Source organism: Aulonocara stuartgranti (assembly GCF_965226115.1).
Source record: "Aulonocara stuartgranti genome assembly, chromosome: 14".
Classification (NCBI taxonomy): Eukaryota; Metazoa; Chordata; class Actinopteri; order Cichliformes; family Cichlidae; genus Aulonocara; species Aulonocara stuartgranti.
This window is the reverse complement of record NC_138950.1, coordinates 4411370-4437817: the sequence shown is the minus strand read 5'-3', so window position 1 is coordinate 4437817 and position 26448 is coordinate 4411370. Positions and strand designations below refer to the sequence as shown.

The following is a 26448-nucleotide window of genomic DNA, read 5'->3' as shown; positions in this document are numbered from 1 at the left end:
ATGTTTGGAAGAGAAAGCCTCTTCTCTCTAATAAGAACACGGCGGCATGGCATGCAAAGTTACATCTACTCAAACTAAAAGACTTGGAACAGGGACTAAAGTGGAGATTTGAATGCACAGCTACACATTTCTGAGAAAACCACTGCAGTGATGGGGGATGATGATTTGGGCGGTCACCGAGTCGACCGTGAGCTCCCCTGTATAACAAAATATTCCAGAGTCAAATATGAGGCCATGAGTTAAAGTTTGGCAAATGTTCAATCGTGCAACAGAACATTGATCCCAACGACAGCAGCAAATCTACAACAGGCGGTAAAAACTGGATCAAAACATTTATTTTTTTAAAGATTATCAGACGGAGTTGGTTGATTGTTACTCGTCTGCTGCTGGTTCATCTTTGGAGGAAAACTGTTTTTGTTGATGTGTTTCACGTGCACACACTTGGACACAGATTACCCATGATGCTTTGCAGGAAGCTGGTGGTCCTGCGTCAGTGTGAGTCCATCCACAGGAATCTGCTGCGTGTGATTCTCACTGGAGTTATGATTCCCCAGAAGATCTTCACGCTCTTTCCAACATGCGGCGTCTCATGTGTTGGCTCGTTTTCTGAAACACTCTGTTTCTGTACTTTTCTCTCCGTCTCCTCCTGATTTTCTCTCCCGTGTTTTGCATGAACTTTTGTCCCACTGTTTCTTTCTTTTCAGTGATCCTCTCTGGATTTAAGATCTTTTCAGGAATTTTAATAAACCTGAATCTCTTTGTTCCCCTCATGAAGGGCTGCATTTAGGATTTTCTGTTAGAGCCGGGATCATTATCGAAATGGTGCAACCAGCATCTCAGATACTCCTCTGCAACCTTTCAACGCCAAGTTAGAACTTGTTTTTGGGTCTGCTGCTCTTTAGTGTCTATTTATTCTAAACGGAAATAAATCCTGGGATAATCCAGAGTCCTTAAGGTGGAAAACTGTTCTGTGTTTTATTACAACACTTTAAAAAAATCAATCAGTGTGTTTGTTTTTTGTTCCTTTGTCATTCAGCCTATAAGAGGAAGGAGCGCCCAGAGATCTCTCTGCCGTCAGACTTCGAACACACCATCCATGTCGGCTTTGATGCTGTTACCGGGGAGTTCACTGTAAGTGTGTGTGTGTTTGTGTGTGTGTCTGTGTCTCCTCTCCTGTGTATACAAAGAAAATTATCAGATTCAACCACAGTGTGTTTTGTGGTATTTGGTATTTATTTCTGTTTACAGACTTTAATTGAACCCATGCTCATTGTGTGTGTGTGTGTGTGTGTGTGTGTGTGTGTGTGTGTGTGTGTGTGTGTGTGTGTGTGTGTGAAACAGCTCCTAACAGACACAAATGCTTGGCAAATGAACCTTTTTAAATAATCACTTTAGACAAAGACGCCTTGTTTCACTGACTCACTCGGTCCGCCTGACCAACTTCTTTTAGCTGGGAGTTAACTGTGTGTGTGTCTGTGTGTGTGTGGTTTCCAGGTTTCCACACATCTACATGCAGATGAACATTCCTGCTCAAATTGATGCAATCTAAATATAATTTAGACAGTAAATACACGAATGAATGGATGGGTGAGTGGATATGAGACATGATGGAACAGGAAGTGGAAGAGTGTGTGCAATGGATTGATTCTGACAGATGAGTAGAGAAAGAGACTAGAGCTGGGCGATATATCGAGTTTTTAAAAAATATCGATATATTTTTATACGAGATATAAGATGTGACAATATCCTTTATATCGATATAGTCTATGTTACGTTATAATTATACTTGTGGAGCCGCAAGTTTGCCTCTCTTTCGTCCACTTTCGTCTTTACGCAATGTTACTCGGCCTCGCCTCTCCTTCACTGAACACAACTCCCCCTCCTCCCCCATCGCTTCACCTGCAGGAAGCGACAAGATGGACACGGCAAATCTCCGTTAACGAGTTACTGCGCATCGCCCCGTGCGTGGGGCTGGACGGCGTCAACGTGTTAGCTAGCTAACCACGCTAACGAGCTAACCACGCTAACGCCATGCAGCCCAGAGGGGCTGCACGGACTAAAATCCTTTCATTTTATCAAAAGTTGACAGCGCGCCTTATGTATGAATTCTGGTTGTGCTTGATGGCCGCGAACCGATTTTATGTGGAACACGGCGCTCAGCAATCTGTCAAAAAATGTTTTAGTACGACTTTGGTAAGCTACGGAGCTGCACCGCTTGATGGATTGTCGGAGCATTACGGCTGAGCCTCGCGGAGTGATACGTACTGTGCTTCAACGTAATATTACCCTACTGTGTATAAGGACCATAAATGGCACCTGTTAAGAGACGCGGTTGCGAAGCGGATTTCAAACTCCAGGCTGTCAGTCACGCAGTACAAGTTGGGAACAGAGCAGCTGTGAAATCTGTCTTTGTTATTGTGCTCGTCTGTTAGTTTACATTTTGACTGCACAATTGTGAGCTTTTTGTTATGCACAAAAACAACATTGTTTTCTTTTATTTATGGAGCATTATTATTTAATAAATGCTCATAATTTATTTTTGAGTAAATTTTATGTACATCTGCTCTATGTTAATAAAAGTGCCTGTGTGACATCTGGGACACAGCTTTGACTAAGAACTCTCTTTTTGTTCTTACTTTATGGCTTTAAAAAAATATATCGAGATATATATCTTATATCGCCATCCAGCTAAAAAATATCGAGATATGAATTTTGGGTCATATCGCCCAGCCCTAAAAGAGACAGAAAACACGGAGATGTGACCCAGATCTGTGGCTGAAGTACAAATATGATAAGACTTCCTTGCTAGGATTCGAAGAAGTGTGTGTGTGTGTGTGTGTGTGTGTGCGTGCGTGCGTGCGTGCGTGCGTGTGTGTTCCTTACTGTAGTCATCGACTGTATGTAAAAGCAGGACGTCACTCGATGGTTTCTACTTCACATTTTGAAGCCTCAGCTTTGGTATACTGGCTGCGATACGTTATCAGCTAATGCTAAGTTTAGCTTAAGCTGCATTCATATCCACAACGCTGCTGTAAAATTGCTGAATGACCTTGAATCTTTCAGCCTGTTTAGGGAACACTCTCGTGCAGTGGGCCGTGTTTTTCACATTAGTTGGTGTTTCACAGAGATACAAACTTATAATGGCAGCAGATGTTCTGTGAGCAGCAAATCCAGTTTAATGCTAAAACTCTGAGAATAACAAGGGTTTCAGTATTTCACTGTTAGCGTCATTTTTCATACACAGAGTTTGCTCTTTGCTGTGTTATTTGTGTTGTTAATGTTGCCATTAACAAAGGTAAACTACAATAATACAGTTCACATAGAAATAAATGAATAAAATATTGATATTTTTTATCTGTGTGTGTGCAGGGGATGCCGGAGCAGTGGGCTCGGCTTCTGCAGACATCCAACATCACCAAGCTGGAGCAGAAGAAGAACCCTCAGGCCGTCCTCGATGTTTTAAAGTTCTACGACTCGAAAGAAACGACCAACAGCCAGAAGTACATGAGCTTCACTGGTAAGACCCACCCCCCCGCTGTGCTCCCATCGCCTACGTGCATTCACAATAACGTTCAGTTCACATTAAACAAAGTTCAAACAATGAGCCTCAGAGCCTAAAAGCTCAATCTGCTCTGAACACTCAACTTTGTGTTTGTGTTGTGTTTCCTTCAGATAAAACTGCTGACGCCTTCAGCTCCTCCACCACAACGGTGAGACCTCTTCAGTCACAGCGTTATTCTCTCACACAGCCACATACAGGCAGCACTGTGAGGAAGGCTTCCTCTCATTATTAGCTGCGTCTGCATGTTTTCCATCAGTTTAGCTGTTACCTAAGCCAACAGGTCATTTTCTGAAACTGCCTTTTACACCCTGCTATTTAAAATGAATTCAAAAATTGATTCTACTTCACTCATTTTTACACTTTACACAGTTTCATGTTGGATTTTATTCATATTTTATTTAGCTGTGTTTGAGCCGGCTGTGGGAGAGTTGAAGATGTTAACTGGGAGGTTCATGATTAAAATTAGGACAAAATTAGCGAGGCTGAGCTGGTTTGGGTGTGTACAGAGGGTTAAACTGGGATAAACTGGACAAAGGATGACGAGGATGGAGCTGCCAGGCAGGAGGAAACGAGGAAGAGGTTTGTGGATGTAGTGAAGGAGGTTGGTGTGATAGAGGAGGATGCAGGACCAGGCAGATGAGCCGCTGTGGCGCCCCCTACAGGAAGCAGGCAAATGTATTTTTCAGTTATTTTTCTTGTATATATTCCAGTTTTTACATATTTTATTTAGATTTTTGTTTAGAAAGTTATTGATTTCATCTTATTTAACTAAGTGCTTTTCTTTTGAGCAGTTTTTGATTGTAATATATTTTACTGAGCTAGTCTACTTTACTTTTTTCTTGTTAGATAATAGTATAAACGAATAAATGCTTTTTTCTGAGCATCTTATGGCACAGGTGTCCTTCCTGGTTTCAAATACAGAGCCAGCGTTATTGCTGGACGACAGACTCGAGCTTTAAGCTGAGAAATTCTTGTTGAATGAATGAGGATGTTTTGTTTTTGTCGCAGTGTGTGTGTGTTTTCTGAAAGACACATTTAAACCCAAATGTAAAGGTGAGAATAAGAGACAGAGGGAGGAGGATGATGGCACTCCTCTTCCTCCCGCTCTCTCTCTCTCCCTCTCTCTGCATTGTGAATCAGCATCTTTTCCTCCTTTCACCGTTTCCCTGTCTCTGCAGCTTGGCCACCAGCCGAGCGTCAGACTATCAGCGAGAGACAGAGAGGAAGAGAGGGATAGAAAGGTAGGATGTGTGGCATGTAGTGGCATCAGAAGCCAGATGTGACCTGAGCTTTCAGACAGCAGTGATGATGAGAGGAGGGAAAACAGGGTGGAAAGACAGAGCGGGAGGCTGAAATCAGAGAAGAAGGAGGAGAGCTAAAGACGGGCCGGAGGACTCCTCTGTATGATGAGACAGTGAAGCAGTAGAGGAAGTGGCAGGAAATTCAGGAAGCGATGATGGGTCTGGTATCGTTTGTGGCTCATGTGACCATGATGTCACTGAGGCTCCGCCCTCTCTCTCCCTGTGACATCACGCAGAGCTCCAAGGCCGTGTCCGAGACACCCGCCATAGCAACCGTATCTGAGGATGAGGACGAAGACGAGGCCGAGCCCCCGCCGGTGATCGCCCCCCGACCGGAGCACACCAAATCAGTAAGAACACAAACGCTGTCGCCTTTCTGCCACTGCACATACGAGCTTAACACACACACACGTCAGGTATTCATATCTTATGGGGACATCTCATTGACATAATGTTTTCTCTAGCTGCTTACCGCAACCCTAACCATCAAAAACGAATGTTAAACCCTAACCCTTACCCTAAACCTAACCATAACCCAATTGTAACCCTGACACTAAAACCACATTTTGAGTCTCAAAAATGCCTTCAAACCCATGGGGACCTGGATTTTGTTGGTCCACACAACTATAGTAAACTTCCAATTTTTGGCATCAAAGACAATGACAGAATTTTACTGTCACTGTTGTTGTCAGGCAACATTGTTTCATCTCATCCTACACACACACACACACACACACACACACACACACACACACACACACACACATTGTTGCTTCTCACTCAGACAGTTTGCGGTTGAGAGGCTGTTTCCACGGCGCCACTGCAGTTTCCTCGGTGATGAGTCTCATGCACCTGACTCTCACCATCTCTCTCTCTCTCTCTCACACACACACACACACACACACACACACACTGCTGTGTTGTGTGTTTGCCTCAGTTAAAATCATTACTTTTACTTTAGATTCACTCTCCAGTGTTTTTATGGCTTACAGACAATCAGCCTTTATTTAAACTGTGTCTCACTGATGTCCACGTCTCTGTTCCAGAGGCCTGTGGACAAAAAGAGATGAACAGATAACAAAAGCTCTTTTAATGTCTTTCAGCTTCGTCTTTAAACGTCTATTTGGCACCACAGATAAAAACAGGAGTGACTTTTTTCATCTTTCAGATTTACACTCGCTCAGTGATCGAGCCCCTCCCTCCTCCTCCCACGAAAGATGCTGCGACCTCACCCATCTCTCCACCGACCGCCGCGGCCGCCGCCGTCACCCCCGCCCAACCTGCAGAAGCAGCTCCCAGCAGCCCTCCCAGTGCTAGCCCCGCCCCTGGTCCTTCCTTGCCCCACCCACAGGACAAAGCCAGGAAGAAGAAGATGTCTGACGAGGAGATCCTGGAGAAGCTACGTAAGGCTCATTCAGACACTCGGAGCACGCTAACACGACAAATCTGACCCCGGTAACGGTTACTGTGCTGAGGTGGAGATTCAGCCCTGACTGACGGAGCTGTGCTGAGATTTGGGCAACAGCTGTAACTCCACACAGTAATGGCTGTGAGGGCTCATGGCTCACACCTGCTAGCAAAGTTATTTTTATTGATTATTTTTAGATTTGAATTTTCTGTTCAGTCTGGTTTCAGTTAGTTTCCAGAGTGAGATTTCATTTCAGTTTAGTTGAAAACTCTTTAGTTTTGATGAGTTTGAGAACAGAAAAGCTTTAAAAACACAGCCCACAGATAAACGTGGTGACAGCGAGTGAGCCTGCGAGCCTCTTCAGCTGCGTCCTGTTGTTTGGACTCGGCATAAGCTCCGTGTCGGTGTCACCCGCCTAGCTTTGAGGTGGCGTCAAAGATTTTGTATAAAAGAGCAGCATGCTGTTTCTGTAGCGCTTTAAAGTTGTGCCGGCAGCGCTGGATTGTTGTTTCTGGACTCAGTTTGTTGTCCCTTCGTGCTGTGAGTTAGACATAACTGTCGTTCCCTAAAAAGTTTGCTCAGACATTTATCTCCAGCACAAACTGAGGTTCAGCAATTTGTAGAAATTAATATAAAAAAGGTCATTTTCTTCATCCCGCCGTCGTACAGATGAAGAACAGAAGCTCAGACTCAAAGTGGCTGCAGAGCTTTGTCTGATCATGCTTAAAGGCATTAAGGCACTGCAGAATAATCACACGTGGTAAAATATCTGGATCGTAACTTTCAGGAATGTTGACCGGCTCAGCTGCCATTAACAGGCTTTGTCACCTTCATTAAAAGCCTCAAATATGTTTAATGTGTGTGCAGGTCGCTGACCTCTGACAGAGACAGATTACCACTCGGACAAAGGGGCAGATCCCCAGAGAGCTGGAGTCAGGCAGAGAGCCTTTTAGTGTTCTTTAATGTGTACATTAAAAAATGTTTCTACATTATGAAAATGTAGAAACATTTTTTAAATGGTTTGAATGCTTTAGAAATAAGCTGATTGAATGAAATCATAATGACGTAGGCTGCAGGTCGACAGGGAGGAAGCATAAAGAGAGAAAAGCTAATGCTAATGCTGCTAGCCAGAGGTCACAGGGCGATGAGCGATGGTGACGGAGCAGCAGTGCGAGGGAAGGTCACTGCACCCTCTGACATCTGCTGTGGAGGAAAAAGGTTCCTGGTTACGGATTCACATTCAGCATTTTCCAAACAAATACGGCTCAGAGTGTCTGATGCTTCCAGCCGAGGGGAGGGGTCGTTTTAAACATGTTCAGAGTGAGCTCACCTGAACAGCCTGAGGTGGACTTTAACAAGTTGATCAATGAAAGTCGGTGCTGTAGATCAGACGGCAGTTTTATTAAGACATAAATGTTTGTGCATACTTTACTGTATGTGTCAGATATGGAAGCTAACAGAGGAGCGGTGTGAATCTCAGGGTGAACTCTGCAGTTAGGAAGTGCAGGCTCAGTGTGCAGGTTTGAGTCTGAGGCCTGTGGTCCTGATAATCCATCCATATTCTGATGTACCTGCTGCAGAGCGCAGAGTGTCCGTGAGCTAATTTTAGCTTCTCTTAGTCGTGACAGGACATTTCATCGCTTTATCTGCACGCGCAGCTTCCCTCAGAGAGCAGGCTTCGAGTTTATTTTGGGCTCGTCTCTCTGCTGATTTCAGCAAACTGATTCTTATTTTCACGTTTAACATCATTTATGAGTACGACATCAGCGTAGCAGCATAAAAACCTCCTTTCTTCCACGTGTGTCTGTGGGCAGCTTGTTTTCTGCTTCATTTGCTCAGACTTTCCATCGCCATGAAAGATTTTGCTTTTTGCTGTGCTTGAAGGGCTGCAGTCTGTGAAGCAAAGTGAAAGAACTTATATAACATTATCACTTCTTGTTAACTAAAATATCCGCCTGCGCTCGCTCGCTGTTCCTGTGAAAAACGTTATTATGGGAAGTACAAATCTTCATATTCTGGTTCCACCGCCCCCTGCGTGACCCCACAGAGCTGTGCAGATACTAACAATAAAAGATCCCGGTCTGTTTTTTCTAGGAAGTGATCCACAGATATGAACGGATATTTGAACTTTCCTGCAGACTCGCAGATATTCTCCACTGACTCTGGCAGCTGACATGAGCCAGATGAGAGTAAGAGTCAAACACAGGAGATTTTATTCTATTTTTTACTTGATTTAAAGGTTTTTAGGTTTTTAGGGTCTGTGAGGTTTTTCTATTAAAAAGGAAGGTTAATAATAACTCACTGGTTTTTATCTCCTGAAGCTACGAGGACTCAAATATCCCAAATAAATATTCATTAAAACACATTTCATCGCCCCCCCCCTGTAACGCCTGTAACTCTGAACATAATAATAGCATTAATCTGAAAGAAATCAGGTGATTCTGAGTCAGGTGGGAGGCACTGATTGATTTTTTTTGACCTGTGACCCTGATCGTAGGCTGCATCTGTCAGATTAAAATCTGAAAGACTAAAATGATTCAGTGCACCGGTACAAAAGGAGAATTCTTGAACCATGCCACGCGCCTGTCCAGATGTGCTCAGGTCTCCCTCTGCTGGTAAGACCAGGATACTGCTCGTCTGTCTGCCTCTTCTGATCGACAGACCTGATATCCTCTGTCCCGCCCCCAGTTGTCCAATCCTCACGTCTGATTGGCTGTCCTATCTTTCCATCGTTTCCTAAAAGAGTGACTTAAAGTTTTGTCCTGTAATTCTGAACTGCAGGCAGAGCTTCTCTTTGTTTCTGTCTCTTCCATCCTGACTTTACAGTTCTGACCTTTCTCACGTCCTGTTTTATCTCTGACCCGCCCATCGCTCGTTACTGCTCTCCACCTCTCTTCTCTCTGCTCTTCCTCCCAGTCAGCATGCTGCATCGACCTCAGTGTGATGAACGTAGAGTAGAACTAGGATGGATAGAAAGACACGCGACTCTTCTATCCATCCAAATTCAGCGATTCTGTAAATCCGCATATAAAAATATTTCAGCTCTCAGTGAGGGCCTGATTTTTATTTTTATTTATTATCATTTGTTTTCCTGCAGATCCTTAAAGCTGCTGTGATAAAAGATTTTTCTCTTCTTTCTTTGTCCTTCCTCTAACTCAGGGACGATCGTCAGTGTGGGCGACCCCAAGAAGAAATATACACGATTTGAGAAGATTGGACAGGGGTGAGTCCAAAATCTGCCATCTGTGTTCGAAACATGAATCTTAGCATGTACACAATAAATATTCATACAGTACAATCTGTACGTGATGGTGTTGAATGACTACAAACTGAACCTAAATGATGGATGTTCCCCTGTGGTTTTGGACTCCATTGGTCTTAATATTAACGCTTTGTCGGCCGCCATGTTGGATTTCTGGAGCAGGAGGTGACCATTGCTGTGTCCCAATTCCGAGGCCGCATCCTTCGAAGGCCGCATTTGAAGGCCGATTACGTTACAGCCAAGCGATGAAGGCTGTCCCAATTTGAAGACTCCGACAAATGCGTCCTTCGTTTCCCCAGATTTGAAGGACGGGTCGGGCGTATCCTTCGTGGTCCAACCAACCCAGAATTCATAGCGCAGCCCAGCCAATTCCAGTTCCCAACAATGGCGGCAGCTATTTAGTTTTAATATGACTCTTTCTGGGTCACAAAATAAACTCTTAAGATATTTTCAGGCGAGAATGTAGCTGTGTAAACTTCAAATATCATATAATTGCAAAAGTGCTCCGACATTTTCGGAGACGTCTGTTACCCATCAGCTCGATAGCTGACCGGGGTTCAAGGCTCACTAGAGCCGGCGAGAACACCGGACTCCCGGCTTCATCGTTTTCAGACCCCTACGATCCTTCGATACTCAGGTGAAACATGATATATAAGTCACTTAGATACACACAGCTGAATAAACGCTGCTTCTGTGCTTTAAGTCACCAAACTTCATCACAGTGAGTCGCTGATGATGTGGAAACCAGGCCGGCTCCAAAACAAAAAGCAAAACAACCAAATGTTTCACTTTAAAACGTAAAACGATTATTTGCTATTTTTCCATCGTTGTTTCTCTTGTTGCACTTCAGCTTCCTTTGGTGAAACATCTGTGTCTTCATTATTTTAAAATGTCACTAAAGCAGATTCAGAAGGTATAAATGTAAAGTAATATTAACTGCCGATGGACGTTTGTGATTTAAAGACTACATTTAAAGGTCATAAAAGGCAGCAGAGGCTCAGCTGTAATGTTTGAAAGCTGCGGTTTTAACAAAGAAAAAACTTTCCCGCCGTCATAAAGAAGATAAAAAAAAAGGATTTATGACCTTTATGAGCTGATCCAGTCCTGCTGTGTGATGTTTAACTGAGGATCTCTGCTGTCTGTTTCAGGGCGTCTGGGACGGTGTACACAGCTATCGACGTCGCCACAGGACAGGAGGTACTTATTTGTCCTCAGCATGATTTTCTTCTCCTCTTCACATTTCTCCGTTCTTTCAGATACAAAGGAGATACATTATTAAAATCCTGCAAGTAGCTGCTGAGACATTTGATGTGCACAGTAAAGGTGGAAAACACGACTCAGACGTCCCACCGAAACGTCCACGTTTGGACAAGAATTGAGATAAAAGATTTCACCTCCAACTATTCGTGGCTTTACCAACATTTTATATGGAGTGTTTTCTCGCTCAGTCATAACGATATAGGGACTTACAGGATACACAGACATACATGCAGATGTTTAATGTGTAAATCATCATGTAGAAAAACCGAGATGCAGTGTTGAAATTATACTCATTTTTTCATTTGAGAATATCTCAGGGATTAAATGTGTAGTTAAACTTCTGTACACTGACCGAAAGACGACTTTCTCTGGTCCGGCCCACTAAGATCAAAGTGAGCTGTACGTGGCTCACAGTGTAGAATGAGTTTGACCTCCCTGATCGACACACTTTGGCTTCTTTATGGTGAACAAGCAACAAAACTGCTCTTTCTATTGTTTCATCTCTCTTAAAAACAGCCTTCCACAGTAGATCTGACAGCACTGGTGCTTGTATCTGAGGACTGGACTCCTCAAAGAGAGAAGCGAGGACGTCTCAGTCAGACTGGACACCAGCTGGTCTTTAACCTGCCAGCTCTCAAGTCTGTGTGATGTCCTGTTGTCCCAGAATACAAGTAGTCCTTTTGCTGAGGCTTAAACGCCCTGAAGTCTGAAAGGCCAGTTTAAAGGAAAACCTTGATTCGTTCCCCAGACGGAGTCTCAGACTAAACTAAACTAACAGCGTGACGTTAAAAACTCAGCAGGAAGTTTGAAGAACGTGTCGATTGGTGCAGACTTTAATCAGATGAGATGAAGTGAAGAAGAGGAAGGGAGAAGTGATCATATGGAGTTTGCACTGGGATGATATAAACACCCGTTAGTGAATTTAGTCTGGCTTCATTTACCGAGACTTCCAGGTTGATTTTAACCCTCAGCTCGCTCGTCTGTCGGAATAATCCTCCTCAGCTTCGCTCTCTGAGGATCAGTCTGTGTGCTCGTGTTTAAATGTCTGCCACGAGCCTTTCACTACCTTCAGATTTAAATACTTCCCCGCCTCGCGGCCTTTTCTCTGTCTGTCATCCTCTTGCATTATACCTCATACACAGACTTCTCCTTATAATAATTCTTCCCTCTCTCTATTATTTTTCTCCCTAAAGGTTGCCATCAAACAGATGAACCTGCAGCAGCAGCCGAAAAAGGAGCTGATCATCAACGAGATTCTGGTGATGAGGGAAAACAAGAACCCAAACATAGTCAACTACCTGGACAGGTGAGGCACGCCATCACGCGTCACCACGCTGAGGGAAAACGTCACGGTTTAAAATTCCAGTTTTAATCTTTTACATTGTTTCACATTTTCACAACACCTGATTTAGAGCTTTAAATCAGGTGTTGTGAAAATGTGAAACAATGTAAAAGATTAAACTGGAATTCTGTGACGTTTTCCTTAGCGTGGACAGGTGAGGCACGCCATCACGCGTCACCACGCTGAGGGAAAACGTCACGGTTTAAAATTCCAGTTTTAATCTTTTACATTGTTTCACATTTTCACAACACCTGATTTAGAGCTTTGCAACAGTTTGTGGTGTCAGTGTTAACCTCATCATTGCACTTAAGTAATTAAAAAAAATTAAAATAGAAAAAAAGAAAACACAAAACTATTATAATAGACGTGCAACTACTCCACAATAAAATGCACCTGTCAAGGGAACTTCCTGGACACCTCCAGGAGGTGTTTCCTCAGGGACAGAGCAGCTAAAGGATGAGATGTTTGCATGTCACCACATATTTAACATGTTTAAATGTTATTGGGTGGGTGTTGCCCTGTACGAGCGGAGCCTCACAGGCTGGTAAGCATGGAGCGTTTCAGGCACTTCCTGTTTCCTGTTCAGAAAGATTAAAGCTGACAGATGAGACTTTCTAGAAGCTGCAGCTGAGCTGGTGATTATTTTGTTGGGTTTTTATTTCCTGTCTTCTCTTAATGGAGTCCAGCGACCAATCAAGTGCTTTTTTACTAAAAACAAAAAACATGCATGCTTTAATTTCTGTTTTTTTAATGGAATGATGTGTTTAGCTTTTCTTGTTTTGTAAAAAGAGCCGGTGTGACTGGACCTCTGTTGTCGATGTCTGCTGGGTAACTGCTGCATGAATCACTGCAGCACATTATCTCTCTCTGTCTCACCAATGCAAAATCTGTGTAGATTTCAACAGGGGCAACGTAAACCCCCCTCATCCTCGCATGAACTACACAGATTCATCACTAACACTTTCAGTTTTCGTCTCTCTTTCATTTTTCTGTTCTTCTCCTGGATTAAAAAGTTGCTTTTTAATCATTTTTTCTTCTCTTGATAAAAGAAGTCGTTTCAGAGCCATTTTGAATGATTTACTCCGTAGGGCAGGGGAGGTTCCCACCGTTGAGTGCCACCCAAAAACCTGATTGTTCCTCACATGTTGATTCCTTACCTACATACTGTGTGCAAACAAATATTAACATGCGAGTTTCCTAAACGTTCCCTTTAAACGCGGAGAACAAATCAGAGGCTCCAGATGTTTCTGGACAAATGATACACAGCAGGCGTCACCACGGAAACTCCAGCTCAGCTGACAAATGTTCAGACTGAAACGACTTGAGAGGTTACCCGGTTCGGGGCTGCTGTTGCCATGGTAACCCAGTGGACATGTGTCTGTGAGCGTGGTGTCTGGTTACCGTAGTTACCTGTCTGCCTCAAGAGACAGTAAAAAAATGTGCGAGACTGGTGATAATGCTGCCATCCCCATGGAAACAACATTCTCTGTGACACTGATTTACTGTGTGTGTGTGTGTGTGTGTGTGTGTGTGGGAGGATCTGTGCCGACTTAAAAAAACATCCATAAACCCACTGATTGCTGCATTGTTTGGGTTCATTTCTCGTAACTTTTTTAGACAGCTATCATAGAGCACTGTTGTTTTCAGTGACGAGGGAGGAGGAGAGCCCCAGGTTGGGTATTAAAGGCAGGACAGTTACATTTTACAGGGAGCCGAGCGGTTTGCGCTGTTTGAGGATTTTAGTCACGCTTCCACACAGACCATAAGGGAAACTGCAGAGAGCACAAAAGTATTTGTGAGTCGTTTCTCAGCAGTGCACACACAGAGCAACATAAATCAACTGATTTACCTTTAGCTGCGTCTCAGTGATCAGATGTGTGACGCGTTTCCTCAAAAACAAACACAGTTTAAACCTGCTGACACTGTTTGGTGCTGCTTATCAGTCCTGCTTGTTTTTGGCCTGCTGTCATTGATACAACAGTTAGAGCATTGTTACTGAACCATGCAGAGAACTTTTCACTCTCATCGATACATTGTTTGCCGTAATTTGGTAAATCTGATGCTAAAACTTGTTTTAAAGTTATCGTGTTACCAAATGAATTAAATATTAATAATTATTCCTAAAACTTTAAGTTTAATGTATCAAAGAAACTGCTGTGTTTGTGGTTACCGCCTTCCCAGATCTAAATGTCTTTGACTTTGTGCTATTAAAAATGAAAGCTGAGGACTCGACCTCAACGTTTTATAGATTAATCGATTGAAAAGAAAACAATCAAGAAAGGCGGTTATTAAAATGATTAATTTGCATCTATGCCAACAAAACTTCAACAGTGAAAAGGTTTAAGGCCAAAGTTCCAAATTACTCAAGCCAAAACAGTTTACAGATTTTCTGACATCTTTTTCTTAGCAGAACAGCAAAAAAACAAAAAATGTTTCTTGTGTTTAACTTTTTTCATGGTTGCAGAAAAAGACTTCACAAGTTCTGAAGCTCAGTTTCCAATAAAATGTCTTAATTTCAATAGTTACCTGGTGGGTGATGAGCTCTGGGTGGTGATGGAGTACCTGGCCGGAGGCTCGCTGACTGATGTCGTAACAGAAACGTGCATGGATGAAGCCCAGATTGCTGCTGTGTGCAGAGAGGTAAAAACAGCTCTCACTCTGAGATCTCCGTTCTGTCTCTCGCGAGCTCCTAGTGACAGAAAAGCAACACATCTCTACTTCTGGGGGAAAAAAATGTTTTCTTTTGTTTGTTTTTCCCACAATATTTAACGTAACGAGCTCAAATTTAACCTGGAACAAAATTCCTGAAGTGACTCTGTTCTGCTTTTCCTCATTTTATATCATCCAATTGTAATTTGTTTGTGTTCATCACTAATGAATTTGCACTGGAATTATCTTTCAACAAAATAATCAAATTATTAACTTTTCCAGTTTAACCCATCTTTTTCTATACCCAACCCAGCTGCGTTTAACTTTGAAACCTAACCAAGTTATTACTTATGAAAATGAGCATCCCAATGAAAATAATACAAATCAAGTGTAAAAAATCTAAATTGGACAACAAAATGATTTCAAACCCTCCAACCTCCCTCCTAACCTCAAATGTGGACCTTTTCAACCTTTAAAAGTAAAAAATAACAACTTTGTTTACATGTGCATGAATCGTTGTGAGAGGGGGCAGACAAATGATCATGTGACTGTTTCACAAACTGCCCTGAGATCCATGTTTCCTGTTCCTGTGATGGTGTTAAACACGGCGTAGTTCAAAAACAAAGTCTATGTGTAAGAAATCGCAGCGAGTCGAATGTTCAGGCTCCAGATAAACACTCAATTTTAGACAGTTTTTCTATTGTTGGCTCTGTATGATGTCATGAAAGTGGATATCTCAATATGATATTCTCAGACTTCACTGCCTGTGAAGCCCCGCCCCCTGGTTTTTCAGTTTGTGAGGAGCAGCCAGTCAGAAGAGGGGGAGGAGCTTAAACAGTTTGTTTCAGTTTAAGGTTGACGACAAGGTTCGAGGTCATGCAATAAAAATATGAAGCTGGATATTTGCTCTTTCCTGTGAATCTCAGATTATCTTCAGTTACAGTGTCAGTTTCTCCATTTTATTCTGACGTGTTTCTTTTAATATATATATTTTACATGCTAAATTTATAGTTTTCTGTTTTTTCAGTGTCTCCAGGCGTTGGAGTTCCTGCACTCAAACCAGGTCATCCATCGAGACATCAAGAGCGACAACATCCTGCTGGGCATGGACGGCTCCGTCAAGCTCAGTCAGTCCACAAAATCTTACAGTCAACTCTTAACTCGCTGTTTTTGCTTTGCAGTTGTTACCGATACTGTTTTTAAATTACCCACTGCCAATTTTAAATGAACGTTTCACCACCAGGGGGCAGGTGTGGTGGGATGTTACTGGATGTGTGCTGCTTTTAGCCCGACCTTAAAACCTACATTTCCTCTAGAGGCGTTTTCTTTTCCCATCATCATCATCATCATCATCATCATCATCATCATCATCATCTACCGAGCACTGCTTTCCATTAATGTTTTTTCAGTTTTTCCATCGACTGACTCTGTCTGCTCTCCTGCTCTCAGCTGACTTCGGATTCTGCGCTCAGATCACTCCTGAGCAGAGTAAGCGCAGCACCATGGTCGGCACGCCGTACTGGATGGCTCCGGAGGTCGTGACCCGTAAAGCTTACGGTCCCAAAGTGGACATCTGGTCTCTGGGCATCATGGCGATAGAGATGGTGGAGGGAGAGCCGCCGTACCTGAACGAGAATCCGCTCAGGGTGAGTTCTGAGGGGGAGGCTCTTTGAAAAAGGTTTGAAAAGGGGAACAAAGGCCAAGATCACTTCAGCAACTCAAAATTAGCACAACAGCTGCAGCTGTGTGTTACGGCGCACTGCTTAGTCAGAGCAGCCGCTTTCCCTACTTCACAACTGGAGGGAAATCCCTCCACTCCATGCATGACTTAAGTCCAGACGCAGATATGGATCCAGGTTAGTTTGTGATATTTTCTCGAGAACGCTGAGATGATTTTAATTTAATAGTTTTTTTTTTTTTGGTAGACAAAACTTTAGATGCCCAGTTTGCCCAGCTGTAACCACCCCAGGCTCTCTCCAGTATCTTATCAGATCCTGGAGAAGAGAGAAGAAGACACACATCCTCAGATTTATGAGAGAAAAGACTTTTGGGATCACGACTCTCTGTTTTTCAGACACATTGTATCAAAGTCTATGATTTATCTTTAAAAAGCCTCCTTACACATACAGGTGTTGGAAAATGAGGCAGATTTATCTTTCTGTGTATTCAGGTCAGCACAGTGCACGTGATCATACAGTACTCTGCAAAATGTTTAGGCGGGTGAGGAAAACTTGTGTAAACAAAGAATGCTTTCAAAAAACTCATTTATTTTCATCATTCAACAAAATGTTGACAGTCAGTTTTTGAAGGAACTCGGCTGGTAGGTTGTTCCAAACATCTTGGACAACTAACCACAGATCATCTGTGGACGCAGGCTTCTTCACATCCTTCTGTCTCTTCACGTAATCACAGACACACTCGATGATGTGCTGTGGGCTCTGTGGGGGCCGTACCATCACTTCCACTACTTCTTGTTCTTCTTTACCCTGAAGATGGTTCTTAATGACTTTGGCTGTGTGTTTGGGGTCGTTGTCCTGCTGCAGAATATATTTGTGGCCAATAAACAATCATTTATATTTTTGAGAGCATTCTTTGTTTACAGCATTTTTCCACACCTGCCTGAAACTTTTGCACAGTCCTGTATTTCTTCTGTATTTCTTAAGACACCACTGGATGGCACCAATCCTTCATTCTGTGACTCTGAGCATGAGTTTGCCTCGTGGGGATGAAGACAGACATGTTGCTTGTGTGTGTTTCACGTGTTAGGCGCTGTATCTCATAGCAACCAACGGGACGCCGGAGCTGCAGAACCCGGAGAAGCTGTCGACGATATTCAGAGACTTCCTGAACCGATGTCTGGAAATGGACGTGGAGAAGAGAGGCTCGGCTAAAGAGCTGCTGCAGGTGCGTGTGTGTGTGTGTGTGTGTGTGTACATGTTTATACGTCTTTCTGAGGCCAGAAAATTGGCATGCTACCATACTTGTGAGAACCAACAGTCACTTGTGAGGACACACTCACCGGTCAGGGTTAGGATTAGGCATTCATTTTTGATGGTTAGAGTAAGCAGCTGGGAGAGCATTATGTCAATGAGATGTCCTCACTAAGATATGAAAACGAGTGTATTTGTTTATGTAAACATAACAAACAACAAAATCCTGGATGTTAAATGTCAAACATAAATCCAGATTCATTATCGCTCTGAATTTGTGTTGGAACGTTTTCTTTTTAGTTCCTCGCTGTTTCGATCGTTTGTGTTTATTGACAGAAAAAAGCTTTTAATGAAACTCTTTGGTTTCAGTTTCTCTGGGAGAAAAATGTACAGTTAGAGCTTAAATACAAATAAAAAAAAATTGATAGTAAATGTAAAATGTAAGATTTAACATAATTTGCTATTAAATAAAAAAAAAAAGTTCATAAATGATTTATTGAGTTGGTTTTGTGATGTTAAAGTGTGGATCTGTGCATCATTAATCTGACAGGCCGAGGAAGGAAACACTCTGATGTCTGGTTTGTGTCACTGTTCAGTGAACAGACAGCAGCGACGCTCACTCGATCTCGACATCCTTTAACCCCTAAACCTCCAAGATTGTTTCAAACATTTACCTGATAAAACATCCACAGATTTATCGAATAACAGCGACAAAGCTGAAAGGTCAACATGAGCCTTGTGTGGATCCTGGACTCTGCCAGGTTAGACTAACACAATATTTCATTATTAAAACTTCCTGAAAACAGAAAGAGCTGCACAAAGCTGACCGGATAGGTTAGAGAAGGAGTCGCAGAAAAGCACAAAGAAAGCTGGAAACGGGGGGATTCAGGGCCAGGCGGGCAGGAGCAGACGGGATCGATCCTTTGATTAACCATCCCAGCCCTCAGTGACTGAATACAGTTTGTTTCATGGAGATTAGACAGAGGACATATAACCTGTAACTTTAACACCAAACAGTCATAAACATTTAATATGCAACACCGTGAAGGGCGAAGCATTAAAACACACCGACTGAGGAATGAGAAACATTGGAAAACACAATAACTGTAACGATGAGACACGCGAGAAACTAGAACCAAAACTACCTGAAAGACAGAAAGAACACGTTAAACAGGAAATGAAACGACATCCATTAAACAGTGAGTCAGTCACACGGAGGACATCGAACTGCACTGCTGAGATTTGATGCAACAGAAATGACGCACAAAAACAAATCAGCTTTATTGGAAATTAGTAGCAACGAATGTGCCGTGATTGGCCACCTTTAAAACATCGTATCAGACCTCAGCAGAGGAGCTGCTCTGGTCTGAGTGAGACTACAGACAGTCAATAAAGGGTCAGGGACTTATATCACACTCTAAATGAGCCCTGAGGAGTTTTTACTGCGAGCATCATTCACACACCTACCTAAGCACTTTGACTAACATGCACACACACTCACTCCGGGGTTCAGTATCTCACCCAAGGACTCACACAGGAGGATCCAGACTCAAACCACCGACCTTCCCATTGGTCGACGAGCCACGGCCGCCACTTTAAACAGAGCAGCAGAAAATAGAAATATCTCAGTAAAGTACAGGTTCCACTATTTAAATTCATACTTATTTTACAGCAGCTCTAACGGAAAAGAACAAAGAAACAAAATCAGATAATCAGATAAGAAGAACGAGCAGCCTCCAGAGAATGAACAGAAATTTGACTCTTTAATCTATAAAGTAACATTTATTATTATTAATTTCCCAGTTTGTGTATGTAAAGTTAATAGAAAGTTGAGGGTTTTCTTTTGAATATCAGAGTAATATTCAGATCTGCAGTTTTGTATTTGACTGGCATTGCTTTCCTCCTTCAGGCGTCGCTTATCTCGAAGTTAGATATCTGACAGATTCATCTGTAATTTGGCATAAAACATCCATTTAGACTTGACGCTGAGCACTTCACCTCCTTCAGAGGAGGCCCGAGCCTCACAGACAGACAGTTTGAGTGGGTGTGGAGACGAGGTGGAGGTGTGAGTGAGGAGCAACGTGAGTTGTGTAACTGCGATGAGTCAGATCTCGCAGGTCTTTGTAGTGTTTCAGGAGGAGCTCTGTTGAAGATGTAATTCAATTTAATGGATCCTCTGAGTGTGTGTGTGCAGTTACAGGTCTCGTTGTCTGAAATAAAAGTTAAAAGGTTGTTTCAGGTGTGTGTGAGCGGGCATTCATATGTTTGTGGGGACCAGAAATTGGAAATTCACCAAACTTTTGGGGACTAAAAGCCTGGTCCTCACAAGTTTGAAGACATTTGAATGAGAGAGAGACAATTAAATAAGAGGACTTCCACAGTTACTCAGGTTTGCTCATAATAAAAAGGTTCAGTTCAGTTTTATTTATATACCATCAAGTCACAACAACAGTTGCCTCGAGGTGCTTTAGACTGTAAAGTAAAGACAGATGATGACAGGGACGGTGCTGTATTTGCGTTAAAGGCATTAAACTGATTTAAAGGGACTCACTGTAGATGAAAATAGTTAGCATGCAAAAGAAACAGCTGCTGTGACTTTATGTCCAAAGCACCCGTGTCTGTATTTATACTGGACTTCATGTGCCAGTAATCTACTAGTACTGGTCTATATGGTAAGTTTGCCATTTTTGATGGTGTCAAACTTTCCCATAATGTCTCAAGATGCTCAATAGCCAAACAGCCTGTATAATTTTAGTATTTCTATTTAACAGTTTAAGAAAATGCACCATGTTTAAAATGTACGTCAGTATTAATGAATTTCCTCTGCCTGGATCTGTGATGCAGTTTGACAGCAGTGACATCAGTGACAGTCGGCACTGTGAGGAGAATGACTTTCAAAGTGTCCTGCAGGTTTCTGATAGCAGTGAATGAAGTAAAGAACAACTAAAAACAGATTTCGAGCAGGTTACTCAACATATGTAATCCCTGTTTTAGGGTTAAGTACATATGTTAATACTTACAGAACAATCAAATGGAATAAAGGGATAAAGTTGAACCAAAGAATCTGTTTTCTCTCATTGATGCTAAATGAAAGACAAAAACTCCTGAGGGCTCCTCCAGGTATCTGATTGGTCTTTAGGCAGTGATTTTGCACCTGTTGATCTCAAACACCACCTGCTCCAGAGCAGTTACAGCTGCAGCATAACTCTGCGTGGTGATGTGATCCACCTGTCCTGCTGCACGCCCAGGGTCACACCTGAACTTGTCTCGCTAAGCCTGCAGATCCTGCTCAGCGCTGCAGGCCTGTGGTGAATGTTCTGTGCAGTGAACTGAAGTCTTTCTCTGTTTCTCTCTTCCCCTCCCTCTGTCCCCTCCTCCTCCCCGCCCCTCACTTCCTCCCTCAGCATCAGTTTCTGAAGATGGCGAAGCCGCTCTCCAGTCTGACTCCTCTCATTCTGGCGGCGAAGGAGGCGGCCAAGAACAACCGCTAGCTCTCCTTTGGCTCCTCCCTTCTGTCTCTGTGTGTCTGTCATCCCTCCTGTGAAGGCGGCGATGGCTGCTGGCTGGGTTTGTCCAACCGTTTGAACGCCTTCACTCTTTCTCTCCTTCCTTGTTTTTCTGTTTTTACCTCCTCCTTCACCCCGTCACCTTTGACCCCAAGCTTGACCTCCCTTATCCCCCACCCCCAACTCCACACTCACAGGGATGGCAAAAGGTAACATCTCCTTCTTCGACACTCCACTGGACTCAGACAGGAAGGTGGGGCCTAACTGTAATGAAGTGATGTCACTTCTGGCATCATCACCCTCTCAGCCGGCATGAACAACCACAGCATGGGAGCGAGAGCCCAAAGACTGTTTTTGTTTTTTTAATGATGTTTGTTTCTAACTGTAAACACCCCGGACCACAAACAGCCAACCAGCGCCCACTGAGTGTGTGTGTGTGTGTCTGTGTGTTTTAACTTCCTGTGATGCATCGGCGGATACGGCCGTACCCGTTTCATCATCTTCTAAAAGTGCATTTGTTGATTTTCATTTTATTGTTTTTTTTTTTTAGCGCGTGATTGTGAGTGTCACAGCGGGGGATGTTGGGTTATTACTTCTGTTGATTGTAGCGTTAAATTCTGTAGTTTCTGACACGGAGCAGACGATTTGTGGTACGTTGTCGTGTCTGCAGTGTGAGCTGTGAGTTAGAGGAGATTATTAATTATCAGGAGGAAACACTGGTGGACCCTGAGCCGTCGATGGACCCGGTTTGGACACGTTTTTCTCTGGAAGCTTTCATTTTACGCTGAGAGGAAATCATTCACAGCTGTAGGGTTCAAAATCAGGAGCAGAGTGCAGAATATGAAGTACAATCAAAAACTTCAAGGAGAAAGAAATGTAGAAATCAAAAACCTTCTCCTTCTCAATGTCATCTGGTGCACATCTGGACAGCTGTTAGCACTGCTGCTATCCCGTTATGTCCCCTTACAGCTGTGAGGCATTACAGGTGCTGGATCTCCTCCAGTACACCAACATCTGCAGTCCTGTTAGCCTCACATGAAGGTTTTATCATCTCAAGATGTGAACCCTGGCTTTAAATATTCATATAGATATGATTGCACGACTGTAAAGGTCAGTCGACCTCTCAGTGTCTGAACCCAAACTTGAGGGTCCCACATGTAAGTGAGGCCTCGGTCACACAGGCCTAGAGACTGACTGGCGACCAACAGTCGCTAGGGAAACATTAGCATTGAGGAACCGACGAGTGCTTGCAGTGATCATTAGATAAAATTCATCACAAGCAGCTACACGAGCTGCACTGAAAGCCTTCATGCGACGGCACTGGTCCATGATTCGTGTGGAAGCTGCAGACTTACCAGCAAACACTCGCTGTCTCGCTAAAACTGCATACTCGCTGGAAGCAAACCTACGAGTCTCCGGGTGTCTCAGTAACCCTCTAACATATTTACTACCAGGCCAAATGCCGATCGCAGGTATTCTTTGGTCTCAAGTTTATATTTGGGTCCCGCCATCTTCCCATTGGTTGAAGTCCTGAAATGTTATCCACCGCTTACGTCATGTCGCTGCAAATCGCTGCAAATCGCTTCCAGTGTGCAGGTAGCATTAGGGGTAGTGAAGCTGTGAAGAACGATGGTTTTGCGTCACTCAGGGCCCTAGCAGACCTGCAGAAAATAAAACTCCTTTATGGTTTATAGAGCAATAAGACGGATTTAGAAGTCACATGAATCGACAGCAAAAAAGAGAAAAGGAAGCTCCTGCAACAGCTGCTCATAAGAATCCACATTTCTTATTGACACTGCTCAGGAAACAACGAGCTGCAGATGCTGGCTGAGATCAGGGGTGAGGATTGGTCGGTAGATGACCGTTTTGCACATGCTGATCTCTGAGCTCTGCGTAAGTTTCTGTGAGCTTCCTAACTGATCACTCAGAGTTAAACCTGAAGTTATCTTGTCAGCTCTAATCCTGCTTCGACCTCTGTGCTGTTGACATCCTGTACGAGAGGAAAATCAAACTCTGTGTTTATCCATCACCAAACATGAGAAGTGGCTCCATCTGCGGCTCTGGGGCTTCGGTCTGCGGGCTCGACCCTCAGGCTGAGGGAGAGAATGTGCATGTGAACAAACTTTTTTTATACGGTACGTTAAAGATAGAGAGAAACAAAATAATGAGTTGTGGCGATGCTGAAACGTGCAGTCACGAAGGACACCTGTGTACGATACGGGAGATCATATCTTAATCCTATTTTTTAGAAGCGAGATGGTACGATGTCGTTTTCGTCCTGCCTGGACAACTGCGCGATACGAGGTGTATATTTTACAAGATGACAAAAAAATGACAGCAACAATCTGTTTTTGCCTTTGTTTACAAACTCACTGTTTTTATTTGATTGTTTTTAGCTGATCGACCATAGAAAATTAGTTGTTTTTGATTCAGATGTGAATATTTGAGTAAGTGTTTTGGAACAAAATTTTTTCTTGTTAGCAAAAAAAATTAAAAACAAAGGAGAAACTCCTGTTTCAGGTTCAGATCCTGCAAGAGCCAAAGCATCCATCAGCAGCCACGACTGTTTGCTCACACAATGAACACTTGCAATGTAAATACGCAGCAGACGTTTCCAAAACATTTATTCAAAACCGTCTCTATGATTTCATTGTTTTTATGTACTGTTAATGTACCTCTGGCCTTAAACTGTTTCAAAGATGCAGGACTGCTTTTCTATCAGAGTGACGGCAACGATCCACGGCAACATTTGAGGGATGCAGCTTGCTGTAATCTGCTGATTCTTCTCTTTGTTTTTCAGTTAATCCGTAAATTTCTCAAATATTGAAAAAAGTGAAAGCATGTTTTTCACGCTTACCCAGTTTGACATCTGTAGAAGTTTGCTATGTAACAAAAAAAGTCCAAAAGCAGCAGCGATTGATTTTCTCTAAAAAAGGTGACGATACAGTCGTCACGGAGGATATGTTTCCTAACCTGTACGCTCAGAAATTGTGATTTTTGACTTCAATCTTTTTTTATCTAAACTTTAGTGATCAGAGGACAAGAAAACATCCTTACTAACTAGCACATATCAAAAAATACTGACATTTCCTGTCTCCAAAATATGTAACGCTGAACCTGTGATGGGTTGAATCTCTCACACGGTTAATCGATTACCAAAATAGTTGCAGGTTATTTTCTGATAGTTGCAGCATTGGCAGATGTATTAACATAGCATTCAGGGGTTTTCCTGGCTTAAAGTGAGCCTTTGTGGGACGATTAAGCACGTAAACATGACTGATCTGTAAATCGTGACGGCAAAGAATCCCGTCTCCTGTTCTTTTTGGCCATGTGATAAACAAAAGTGTTTTTTAAGCTTGAAAACATGAAACCCTTTCACAAAGAATCACAGTCCTAGTGGAAGACCAACCCTTTAACGTGGATGATAAACTCATGTTAATGATCTTTTTGAGGGCACAGATTTGGACAGTGGCTGCTGAAGTGTCATTAAGCAAGGCACCGAAGTAAACATCCAAAGCCTGTGTGAAGTGTGTTAACCACCACCGTGTATCTTTGTGTCCTGGTCTGAACCCCACCGCTGAGCTGAGCTGTTCTGTGGTTACTCTGAAGCAAAAGTGTGTTTTAAAGTGGACCTATATATATATATGCTCACTTCAACTGCTGCAGCTTGATTCACAGTTCAGAATAATCCTTTTTTTTATGTCATACTGGGCCTCGGTGCAGCCCCTCACCCCTCGCTTTAAAGGTTCGTTTTGTAAAACTTTGTGACTGGCAAGTTGAAAACCTGTCAAAATGAACAAACTGTCAATAACATTTAGGGTGTGATGTCAAGGACAGGTGTGTGTTGTGCTGCAGTGATATCAATTTAAGGTTAAATAGGGCCGTGCTGCAGGCTTATGCAATACCACTTTGAACCACAAGATGGTGCAGCATGAAACATTTAAATCTAATTCAAGCTGCTTTTAGCTCAGCATTTGTTCAAAATTCATGTTATTGTCATATTTATGTGTACCAACTAAAAGAGAATATAGGTGTAGAAACATTAGATTAGTTAAAAGTCAGCTGTTGGGGATTCACACCCATACTAAAACGAGTTTGGAAAATGCTGCCACCTTGTGGTGAAAGTTTTTGTTAATTTTTTTTAGGGTTTTTACAAAAGTACCTTTAAAGGTCACCCTCCCTTTGAGCTAACTTTCCTCTGCCTCTCACAGAAGGAAAAAACGTCTTTTGTGTCTGAGACAACCATATTAGGAACATCCACTCTCTATGATGTCATCCAGAGCCAAGAGTAAAAAAAGAAATACTGTCTGAAACTGAGCGTTTAAAACAGTCCTGAGCTTTAAACTGAAATAAAACAGTACAGGAAATAACAGAATGAAAATCAATAAATAAAAGGAACAAAAGCTTATTTTGAAGCTGCTACCTAAATGAATCGGAGGAGAGATTTAGTTAGAGCTAAAAACTGTGTGTACAGAGTAAGTAAAATGAGGATATGCATAATAGGTCCACTTTAACTCCAGTAAAACAGAAAATGTTAAACGTCTCTACCTGTGCTGTCTGCGGGTGTACAAACACAGAATATGTGCTTGAAGTGATCCTTTAAATCTCAGTAAAATGTTTCATTACCTTTTTTAATGTTTTTCTGGTTGGTGGTCCTCATCTGTGACGTCATTACTTTGACGTACTTTGGTAAAATTCTTCATTTTACTGTAGGAGGTGACTCTGTCCTCGCAGCAGTTCAGAGGGGCGGGTTCAGACTTGGTACAGTCCAAATGAAGGTCAAATGAAGTCTTTGCTCCCCGCTGTATCAGAGCCATAATTTATCTGTTTCTCAGTCATTTTGGATTTTTTTGAAACAACTCTAAAAAAAAAAATAAAAACTACAAAAACTGAAAACCTGGTCTGTTTTTTTTTAAGCTGCTGCATGTACTGACCTGTTGTTTACACAATGTTGAGGCACAACCAGAGACTGTAGGGGGCGCTAGAACAGAAACGTATATTTTGTATTTGTAGAGCTGTATTTATTGGCAGAACAATAATAACAGCTCTATTTTTAAGTATTTAAAGGTTTCAATTGTAGCATTGTAAGGTGAGACTCCACACCACTGCATTTTGATCTCAGCTATAATGTGAGGTCACAAGGTCACTGACAGACTGCTGATTATCAGGAAAACAGATTCCATGCTAAAACAAAACTCAGACCTCGTCGGAGATGTGATGCTGGTGAC

At 42.6% G+C, this 26448-nt stretch overlaps 1 protein-coding gene across 4 annotated transcripts in view; it reads left to right on the top strand.

Annotated features, from left to right (window-relative positions):
• Positions 1–26116, top strand: part of pak1 (p21 protein (Cdc42/Rac)-activated kinase 1) — a 73484-nt gene extending 47368 nt beyond the window's left edge. For 3 of the 4 annotated variants that reach the window (XM_082502952.1, XM_082502951.1, XM_082502953.1), the window contains 14 exons: positions 1037–1131; positions 3370–3517; positions 3673–3710; positions 4741–4803; positions 5100–5213; positions 6032–6266; positions 9431–9494; positions 10682–10730; positions 11987–12099; positions 14658–14775; positions 15812–15911; positions 16234–16430; positions 17551–17688; positions 21119–26116. In XM_082502952.1, the coding sequence (XP_082359078.1) occupies positions 1037–1131; positions 3370–3517; positions 3673–3710; positions 4741–4803; positions 5100–5213; positions 6032–6266; positions 9431–9494; positions 10682–10730; positions 11987–12099; positions 14658–14775; positions 15812–15911; positions 16234–16430; positions 17551–17688; positions 21119–21205 (1559 nt within the window). In that variant the 3' untranslated portion in view covers positions 21206–26116. The remainder of the gene's footprint in view (positions 1–1036; positions 1132–3369; positions 3518–3672; positions 3711–4740; positions 4804–5099; positions 5214–6031; positions 6267–9430; positions 9495–10681; positions 10731–11986; positions 12100–14657; positions 14776–15811; positions 15912–16233; positions 16431–17550; positions 17689–21118) is intronic. The other variant, XM_082502954.1, reaches the window with a different exon arrangement.
• The last annotated feature ends 332 nt before the right edge of the window (positions 26117–26448 follow it).